This window comes from Microcebus murinus, chromosome 10 (genome assembly GCF_040939455.1).
Source record: "Microcebus murinus isolate Inina chromosome 10, M.murinus_Inina_mat1.0, whole genome shotgun sequence".
NCBI classification, from domain to species: Eukaryota; Metazoa; Chordata; class Mammalia; order Primates; family Cheirogaleidae; genus Microcebus; species Microcebus murinus.
This window is the reverse complement of record NC_134113.1, coordinates 55457921-55468756: the sequence shown is the minus strand read 5'-3', so window position 1 is coordinate 55468756 and position 10836 is coordinate 55457921. Positions and strand designations below refer to the sequence as shown.

The window sequence follows — 10836 nt, the reverse complement described above, 5'->3', positions numbered from 1 at the left end:
TAGCTACTCGGGAGGCTGAAGCAAGAGGATTGCATGAGCTCAGGAGTTTGAGTTTGCAGTGAGCTAGGATGATGCTACTGTACTCTACCCAAGGCGACAAAGGGAGACCCTGTCTCAAAAAAAAAAAAAAAAAAGTAATTCCAATTAAAATCCCAGCAGGCTCTTTTTGTAGATGTAGACATCGATGATTCTAAAATTTATATAGCAAGGCAAAGGAACTAGAATAGCCAGAACAATTTTGTAAAAAACCGGAAGACAAAGAACTTACACTTGGCCGGGCGCGGTGGCTCACGCCTGTAATCCTAGCTCTCTGGGAGGCCGAGGCGGGCGGATTGCTCGAGGTCAGGAGTTCGAAACCAGCCTGAGCAAGAGTGAGACCCCGTCTCTACTATAAATAGAAAGAAACTAATTGGCCAACTAATATATATAGAAAAAAAAAAAAATATTAGCCGGGCATGGTGGCGCATGCCTGTAGTCCCAGCTACTTGGGAGGCTGAGGCAGCAGGATTGCTTGAGCCCAGGAGTTTGAGGTTGCTGTGAGCTAGGCTGACGCCACGGCACTCACTCTAGCCTGGGCAACAAAGCGAGACTCTGTCTCAAAAAAAAAAAAAAAAAAAAAGAACTTACACTAAGACAATATGGTTTTGCTAAAAGGATAAATATATATCCATCAATGAAACATGGTCTATATGAAATTGTGAAATTGATCCTTTGAAATTTTGTTGAGATTCACTTTATTGTTGACTTGCTTTAGTCATCATGTGGTCTATTTTCATAAATACTCATGTTTGAAAAGAACTATCTAAAGCTGCATAGTGTATTCTACCTCAGATTTCATTGATTGTAGATGCATATTTTCACATGTAAACATCTCTGAAATCGGTACACATCTTTGCACAATGACATGTCAGTTTACCTGACAGTGGTTTTTCCTTCTTAGTGGTATTTGAAAGAATAGTGTGCCTTACAGTTGATAGTGGCTTACAGTTGATGAAATTCACTATTATGTCAAGTTTGTGAAATGTTGAAATCTATATCTTTACTGATTATTTTCCTGCTTTTTGTATCGATTATGAGAGAGCTATATTTAACATCTATTAAGATTGTGAATTTTTCATTTCTCATTATATTTCTGCATTTTGCTTAACATCCTGACCCTGTCTTAGGTACATTCAAGTTTAGATGGGTTTTGTCTTCCAAGTTAATTGAATCTTTTGTCATTTATAGTGACTGCATTTGTCTCAAGAATGATTTTTACTTTAAAGGCTATATTGTTCAATATAGTTATGCTTGCTCTTGGTTAGTATTTGAATAGTATACCTTTTTTCATGCTTTTTACTTGAAATAACAAGTCTTCTACCTTGCTATTTCCTTGTATTTTAGATTTGCCTCTTAGAAACAATATATAGTTGTATTTTATTTCCTAGTTCAACCTGATAGTCTTTTGTCATTTAACTAAAATGCCCAGTCCATTTACATTTATTATGATTACTGTTATGTATAGATTTATTTCTACTATCTTATTTTGGGCTGTTTGTCCCACCTGTTTCTTTTTTCTCTTTTCTTGTTTTCTTTTGGATAGATGAGTGTTTTTACTGGGTGTAGAATTCTAGGTGTTTTACTGCATACAAGGATTAAGTAAAAAGTAGAGGGCTGTTTTATTTTTTTGTTACCTCCCCAAATAGACTTAGAGCTTACAAAAGACGATGGTTCATATTTACTTGGTATCTTTCACCTAGCACAATGCTTTGTACATAGTTATCCATAGAAATTGTATTTAAGTCCATATCTATGACTGCAACAGACAATCGACAAAGAAAAGATGTGGTCTTTCTCTCTTTTTTAAAATTCCTTGCTATGGATGTTAATGACTGAATGAATAAGATAAGAAAAAAATTCCTCAGTAGAAAGTCTAAGGCAGTTTTTTGTTTAATGATTTGTAAACTTAACCTAAGTATTATTCACATAATGTTTTCTGAATTTTAAAAAAGTGACAAGCATTTTTTCCAGATGTGGTATTGAATTCTAATAGTTGTTGGTTGGGGAAAAATGTTTTGATGTCCATATTTTTCCAAAATGAATTATTAAGTTACCATAACTAAAATCCTCACTAAGTTTTCTTTGGTCTGCTTGACCTTTCATTCACAGAATAGTACAATGTTAAGGTACCATTTATGAACTTGTAAAAAACATACCATAATCCAACATGCATTATTTATAGATACACATAGTACATATAAAAATATGGACTGGATCCATACTAAATTAATGATGGTTAATGATGAAGGGAAGGAAATGTGAGTAGGGAAAGAAATGTTGGGACTTCATCTATCTGTGCATTTTTTTTCTTCAGAAGTAAAGATAAAATATTAACATTTTTTTTCTGGATAGTGAGTGTACAACTTGTGTAAATTTCTGTATAGCTTATATTTATAAATACAGAATATACAGAAATTTATACAAGTCACACTCACTATCCAGAAAAAAAATGTTAATATTTTTTAATATGTTTATAAAACTGATTTTAAATGGAGGGTTGCCATCTAGTGGACGCATTTAAATAGAACTGTTGAAATCTTTCATTAATAGGTGCATAAGATACAATGAGAATAAGGCTTTTCAGACTCTTCACCACCACAACTCTGAGTTGATTAGACCTAGGTCTGAACCCTAGTTTTGCTATTTACTGTGTACCTGGGGCACAGGATCGAACCTCTCCTTACGTTAGTTTGAACTCAGACCTCCATTTTGTTTAACAAATAGTCTCCAACCTAACAGTGATTTGACATACAATTTTTTACTTTATGATGGTGCAAAAATGATACACATTCAGTAGAAACTATACACATTCAGTAGAAACTATACTTCAGATTTTGAATTTTGATCTTTCCCTGGGCTAGCAGTATGTAGTATAATACCCTCTTGTGATGCTGGGCAGTGGCAATGAGCTGCAGCTCCCAGTCAGCCATTATACTCTGCAGTGCACTAAGTTGCCAGATGATTTCACCCACTTGTAGGTTAATGTAAGTGTTCTGACACGTTTAAGGTGGTCTAGGCTAAGCTATGATGTTCAGTAGGTGAGAGGTGCTAAATGCATTGTCAACTTAACAATACTTTCAGCTTATGATGGGTTTATTGGGATGTAACCCCATTCTAAGTAGAGAAACATTGTATTATGAAGCACTCCTGTGAACCAGACTATACTGTGGATAGACTGCTAGACCATGGGGTATAGTCCTAGACTTATGGGGATACAGAAGAGCCCAAGAGACAGTCTCCTCCTAGAGTTTAATAAGATTTGTGTTGGGGGTATAGAAGCGGAGACTATTTTAGGTTAGGTGGTTAGGGATTGGGTTTAAATCTTAGATCCCTAGTTATTAATGTTTATATAAACTTAGGCAAATATTGACCTCAAGTATGACATTAAGATCTAAGTTCCACAAGAGCTGGAACACTGCTTTGTTCATCACTCTCTTCCTAGTAATGCTTGGCTTATAAAAAGCCTTCAGTAAATATATGCTTAATGAGTGAATGACATTACCTTACCATGACCTTAATACAATTAGTTCCTGGTGCTTAATAAGCACTAAATGAATTGTAGACATTAAGGAAATAATATAACTATGTATACTATGTATGTAGTAACCCTAGATTTAAAACAACTGATTTAGATACATACATATTCCATAATTTACCAGTTAAAAACTGTTATATACACTTATCGAAGGCAGCAAACTGTCAATTTTGAAGAATAGGATCTTAACCATGTAATGGCAGAAAGACCTAATCTCTAATACCTATGTTTGCCTCAAAGAAATTTATACCAATAAAAGGGGACAGTTGTCAGAATCTGTCTCCCAAAAAAGGAGGGGCAATTAAATGGCCAAAACTGCTTCCAAATGACTGTCCCTCAAAGATTGCTGCTAACCTTTCCCTTAGAACAGCCTTATGAATTCTCCTACCTTGATGTAAATATTCCTTCACTGGATTTTATAATGAAACAAGCAGTATTTATTAAAAATAAAAACCTACTTTGTATAACAAAGTAAATGATGCTATGATTCCTGCAATTAGATTTTGATGTACTTTGTAAAACTATGACATTATTTTTGACTATAACCTGGATTTTTCCTATAAATTAGCTATCAAGCCCTTAGTCAAATTTCACTCACTTTAGATCAATTAATGGTACTTTTCTGGGAATTTGAACTGCCATTATGACAACATTGTATCATTACAAGCCATAATACATATTTTTATATATTGTATATAAATACATATTTATGTCTACATATTTTAACTGGAGAAAAATACAGGTTTAACCTAGTACAATATAATGGCTGAATGATTATAAGCAAATATAGTAACATTTCCAAAGCTCTAAGAAATGCCCATTCTTCATGCTGTTCAATAAAATTAAAGGGGTATCTTATATGCACTAGATAGATTTGTAGGCAATAATCTATTTCCACCAATATAATATAAATGAATAAATGATAATAAATGTATTAGGTAAAATAGTAAGTTGAGATAAGGAAACACTTCAATGGTCAATTGCATTTTTGAATTATAATTTCATGTTTGGACTTTAATCTTCTTAAAATTTTGATAAGCTATAGGCTGGGTGCAGTGGCTCACGCCTATAATGCTAGCACTTTGAGAAGCCAAGGTGGGAGGATTGGTTGAAGCCAGTTCTTGTTATGGGGTAACATAGCAATACCCCATATTCCACAAAAATTTTAAAAATTAGCCGGGTGCGATGACACACGCCTGTAGTTCCAGCTACTCAGGAGTCTGAGACAGGAGGATCACTAGAGCCCAGGAGTTTGAGGTTGCAGTGAGCTATGACACCACTGCCCTCTATTTCTTTTTATTTTTATTTATTTTTTTTTTTTGAGACAGAGTCTCACTTTGTTGTCCAGGCTAGAGTGAGTGCCGTGGCGTCAGCCTAGCTCACAGCAACCTCAAACTCCTGGGCTCGAGCGATCCTACTGCCTCGGCCTCCCGAGTAGCTGGGACTACAGGCATGCGCCACTATGCCCGGCTAATTTTTTATATACATGTCAGTTGGCCAATTAATTTCTTTCTATTTATAGTAGAGACGGGGTCTCGCTCTTGCTCAGGCTGGTTTTGAACTCCTGACCTTGAGCAATCCGCCCGCCTCGGCCTCCCAGAGAGCTAGGAGTACAGGCGTGAGCCACCGCGCCCGGCCCTATTTCTTTTTAAATATTTAATTTGTATTTCTTATATTTTTTTTAGTTGGCCAATTAATTTCTTTCTATTTTTAGTAGAGACAGGGTCTCACTCTTGCTCAGGCTGGTTTTGAACTTCTGATCTCGAGCGATCCTCCCACCTTAGCCTCCCAGAGTGCTAGGATTACAGGTGTGAGCCACTGCACCTGGCCACCACTGCACTCCAGCCTGGGCAACAGAGTGAGACCTTGTCTTGAACAAAAAATAATTTTTGATAAGCCCCATGTTGGATTCCAATTAGAGAAACATCCAGAAAAATAATTTGGTATCCATTTATGGAACCATCAGTGGCTTACTCATGCCTGTTACATACAGCTAGATTAAATAACCTGGTCTAGTGAGCAAGGCCCTACACTGGAAGTATGCAGGCACCAGAGAGCTTACAAATATTCGCAGATATCCAGCTGTTGAGGCACTAAGGGCTGGACTACTTCTGTTGTAGCCAAGCATAACATCTACCCAATATACCATCTGTTAAAACACTCTTTTGGGCTGTGCATGGTGGCTCACACCTGTAATCCCAGCACTTTGGGAGGCCGAGGCAGGAGGATTGCTTTGGGTTAGGAGTTTGAGACTAACCTGGGCAACATAGTGAGACTCTATCTCTACAAAAAATTTAAAGTTAGCCAGGCATGGTAGCGCATGCCTGTAGTCCTAGCTATTCAGGAGGCTAGAAGGAACACTTGAGCCCAGTAGTTTGAGGTTGCAGTGAGCTACAATCACACCACTGCACTCTAGCCTGGCCAACAAAGTGAGATCTTGACTCCAAAACAAAAAAACACACTCTTTGGACTTAACCCAGTGACCTCATTCCTCCTCATATTCTTTAGGCCTATGGGCCGCCCATTTGAACTTTTGGCTTTACACAGATAATAAGTGCTATAAGACCCGTGATGATCAAACTTTTTTCTTTTCATTTTAAAAGACCCTTTTAATGAAAAACTTCATCAGGAGGGTCAATTACAAATTTATCAGTTAGGTAAAGATGTCTATTAATACATAACAGCCTCCTTAACCATGTCTTAAACACAGAACTGAAAATTTAGCTATCTTAGTTTATTATAATTGGTTCCGGTAGAATAAAAACATGTAAATATATCCCCCTTTAAAGTAAGTAGGTTGTGTAGATCAGAACTACAAATTTATCCTCTTTTTAAAACTAGAAACGCACTAGTTAGTATAATTAACAAAATGGCTATCAGCAAGCTTGTTGTTCATATATTAAGCATTACATTGTACATTCAACAAAGTTAATTTTATGAAATGTTTTTTAATTTCATAGACAATATAATACATACTGTGTAAGAAGCACACAATAGTTTTGCAGTACAATTTCAAAGTGTATACAAATTGGAATACAGAGGTTAAACACTGGTGTACTGATAGCATTTGAACTTTAAACTGTATACAAAATTTACAATTCAAATATAAGCCAATCTGAAAACTTCACTTCCCATAATATAAAAATGATACTTTGCAATGCAAAAACATTTTTTACTAAACAAACTATATAAACATTTAAAATAATCATCAAAAACTCAACGTTAGAATTTATAAAGATTAGCTATAAAAATATATTGGCAGTCACTTTTCTTATAAAGGTACCATGCACTACATTACAAAATAGTCTCTAACATAAAATTGCCTTAATAACTATACTATTTTAGAATCTGATAAACCTTAGATTAAACTGATTATAAAATCTTCTTGGAAAAACTTTGGTATGCATCTTTAGAAAGCTTTTTAAAAAATAGTATTTTAAGGGCCTGTAAACATTCCATTCTATCAAAGCACAACAGAATAAGTAATAGATATTCAACTGCATACAGAATATAGAATCAAAAAACAATTTATTATATATTTGTAGAAAATCACCATTACCAGAGTAAGCAAAAAACAAACCATTTAAAAGTATCAAACTTTTAAACAGTTCTCTTTCCATTCTGATAAAAAAAAAATGTTACAAAATCACCGTATTCTATTCATGTACCTTAGAAACCTTTTAGGATAAGACCTCAAAAATAATTAACCCACTCTCAAAAACTCTCTCAAGTCCAACAAACAAACTTTTAAAAACTCTTTTAAAAGATTCGACAATAGAACAAGTGTATGTAATCAGAACACATAATTTATATATTTAGTAATGTGTTAGGTTTTCTTTTACATTTGTAATTTAGAATGTATTGGCAGAAATAAAATACACACACACACACAAACTGAAAAAGGTAAATTTCAGAAAAACAGTAAGAAATGCAAACCTATAGGGTAAACTGATTTACTTCTAAAAATCCAATTTACCAAATCTCATCTTTATCTGCCATTTTTGGACTGACAACTATTGTTACTTAGAAAATTTAAATTAAAAAAAAAAAGAAAGAAAGAAAATTCAAATTGCTGAAAGTTGGTTTCTTGCTTCTTGAGTATGTTTCATTTTTACAAAGCTTCCAGTTTTGCCAGTAGCTTCCTTGAGGTCACTTTCCACTATATCCTCTGTCACCAGATATCTTACAAAGATATTTGAGTTGCAAAAGCCTACATAAAAAGCTCCACTTCTGACCTTTTAATTTATAAAACTCCACTAAAAAATCAAATATAATTTTTAGGCAAGTCCACAAAAATATTTTCTTTGTTAAGAATCAAACACTTTTATGGGAATAAAGATCCTTCAAAGTTTTTAACTCTTCTATTAGAGTCTTATTTTGATTTTCCAGGACTGCAACTCGATTTTCCAGGCATTTAACATATTCTTTCTTCTTTCTGCGACATTCTCGAGCAGCCTCTCTAAATATAAGCATTAAAAAAGCAATGTTAAAAAAAACTTCACATTCTCTAATTGATAAATGTACTTTAGTAATTTTTTCTGGTCATCTTTTTCCCCCGCATTTTAAAATTTAAGATATCATCTACATACAGTGAATACACATATCTTAAGTGTAGTATACAGTCAGTTTTGGCAAATGCATATACCTATATAACCCACACCTCTATCAAGATATAGAACATTTCTACTGCCCCAGAAAGTTCTCTCTTGCCCCTCCTGGTCAGTCTTCTAAGCAACTATTGTTTTGATTTTTGTCACCATAGATTAGTTTTTGTTATTCTAGAACTTCATATAACAGTGTCATAAGGTATGTACTCTTGTGTCTGGTATCGTTTCACTCAGCATATTTTTGAGGGTCATACATGTAGCTGTGTGGTGGTTTTGTTCCTTTACATTTTGGGGCATATTCCATTGTATGAATATAACAACAGTTTGTTCAGGCACAAAGTTTGGTACAATTTCATGTTTACAGCCCATTTTTCCTTCCATTAGGTTTCTTTTATATTAATTTATAGAAATAAATCTTTATATATATATATATATACACACACACACACACACACATACATATTCTGTAATTCTTTCTTTTTATATAGGTTGCAGATATTTTTCCCAGTTAAGTTCGTTTATGGTATCTTTTGTCATATAGAAGTAGAACTTTTAGGTCAAAGAATCCCGTAAAACTTCATATTTTCCTCAGTAATATATGTAAAGTACCCTTTTCCTTATATGCCCAATGACAGTATTACCACTTTTTAATTTTTTCCATGTTACATCTCATTGTTAATTCATTTCCCTAACTACTAGTGAGACTGAGCATCTTTTCAAAAGTTTATTGGCATTTTGGACCTGTTCTATATAAACTGCCTATTCAGAGCCCTGCCCATTTTTCAATTAGGTTGTCTTTCTAGTAACTTTTAAGAACTCTGGTTCATTACACATATCAATCCTTTATCTGTTTTTACATTCTTTTCTAATCTACCATTTGACTTCTGGTATTTTTATACCTTGTGCCATAAAATTTTTTAAAAATTATAATATGTGCTTTTTTTTTTTTTTTTTTTTTTTTTTTTTGAGACAGAGTCTCACTTTGTTGTCCCGGCTAGAGTGAGTGCCGTGGCATCAGCCTAGCTCACAGCAACCTCAAACTCCTGGGCTTGAGTGATCCTTCTGCCTCAGCCTCCCGAGTAGCTGGGACTACAGGCATGCGCCACTATGCCCGGCTAATTTTTTTTATATATATATCAGTTGGCCAATTAATTTCTTTCTGTTTATAGTAGAGACGGGGTCTCGCTCTTGCTCAGGCTGGTTTTGAACTCCTGACCTTGAGCAATCCGCCCGCCTCGGCCTCCCAAGAGCTAGGATTACAGGCGTAAGCCACAGCGCCCGGCCTAATATGTGCTTTTTAAGCCTTTTTTCTTGCCTTAGATAAAAATGTCATGTACTATATATATTTCTCCATAACTTTTGTCTTAAGGGTTGTTTTTTGAGTTTGAGACAAGCGTCTTGCTTCGATGCCCTGGCCAAAGTGCAGTAGCATCATCATAGCTCACTGCAGTCTCAAACTCCTGGGCTCAAGTGATCCTCCTGTCTCAGCCTCCCAAATAGCTGGGACTACCTCCTGAGTAGCTGGGACTACAGATACACACCACCACACCTGACTAATTTTCTTCTCTTTTTGGTAGAGGTGGGATCTTGCTTCATTCAGGCTGAGCTCAAACTCCTGACCTCAAGCGATCCTTCCACCTTGGCCTCCAAAAGTGCTAGGATTACAGGCATTAGCCACTATGCCTGGCCTATTTTAAGGGTTTTTATTGTTTTATTTTTCACAATTAAATCTTTAATTTGTCTGGAATTTTTTAATATACAGTATAAAATAAGGGTCCAACTTAATTTTCTTCTACATGTGGAGTTGTGTCAGCATCATTAATTAAATAAGCCATGTTTTTACAAGTATATTTCACTAGCATAAGAAGCTATTTATATGCTCTTTTATCCTCTTTGCTAATGTTTCCTAATATTATTGTCTGTTCTTTTACTGATACCAAAATACCCGTTGCTGATTAAAATGGCTTTAGAGTATTTTTAAATGCCTACTATAAGACAAGTAACCTTTCTATTTCTGACTATTCTTGAATAATTATTTCTATATAAACTTTTATTTTGTCTAATTCCGTAAAGATTTATAGAGATTCTGGTTTGAGTTATACTATATCAAATTTATATGTGAAATTTGAAAGAATTGGCATTTTATATTAACTCCACCTAAGAACATAGTATATTTTCTTTTTTTTCTTTCTTTTTTCTTTTCTCTTTTTTCTTTTTTTTTTTCCCTTTTTTAAAAAATTTCAGCATATTATGGGGGTACAAATGTTAAGGTTACGTATATTGCCCATGCCCCCTCCTCCCCCCAGAACATAGTATATTTTCTTTTCAGATATTATTTTAGCTCTCAAGATTTTTTATAAATGTGGATCCTATGCCTTTCTTATTAAATTTACTCAAGTATTTTGTTTTTGTCATTAATATGAATATAATATTACTTCTTCCTATTTTTTTTTTTTATTTTTATTTTTTTTTTTGAGACAGAGTCTCGCTTTGTTGTCCAGGCTAGAGTGAGTGCCGTGGCGTCAGCCTAGCTCACAGCAACCTCAAACTCCTGGGCTCGAGCGATCCTTCTGCCTCAGCCTCCCGAGTAGCTGGGACTACAGGCATGCGCCACCATGCCCGGCTAATTTTTTTATATATATATCAGTTGGCCAA

General features: G+C 34.7%; 1 protein-coding gene across 4 annotated transcripts in view; it reads right to left on the bottom strand.

Annotated features, from left to right (window-relative positions):
* Positions 1 to 6280: 6280 nt before the first annotated feature.
* The window catches only part of ATF1 (activating transcription factor 1), a 47833-nt gene continuing 43277 nt past the window's right edge, over positions 6281 to 10836 (bottom strand). For 2 of the 4 annotated variants that reach the window (XM_012762166.3, XM_012762220.3), the window contains one exon: positions 6281 to 8033. In XM_012762166.3, the coding sequence (XP_012617620.1) occupies positions 7889 to 8033 (145 nt within the window). In that variant the 3' untranslated portion in view covers positions 6281 to 7888. The remainder of the gene's footprint in view (positions 8034 to 10836) is intronic. The other 2 variants (XM_012762213.3, XM_012762180.3) reach the window with 1 other exon arrangement.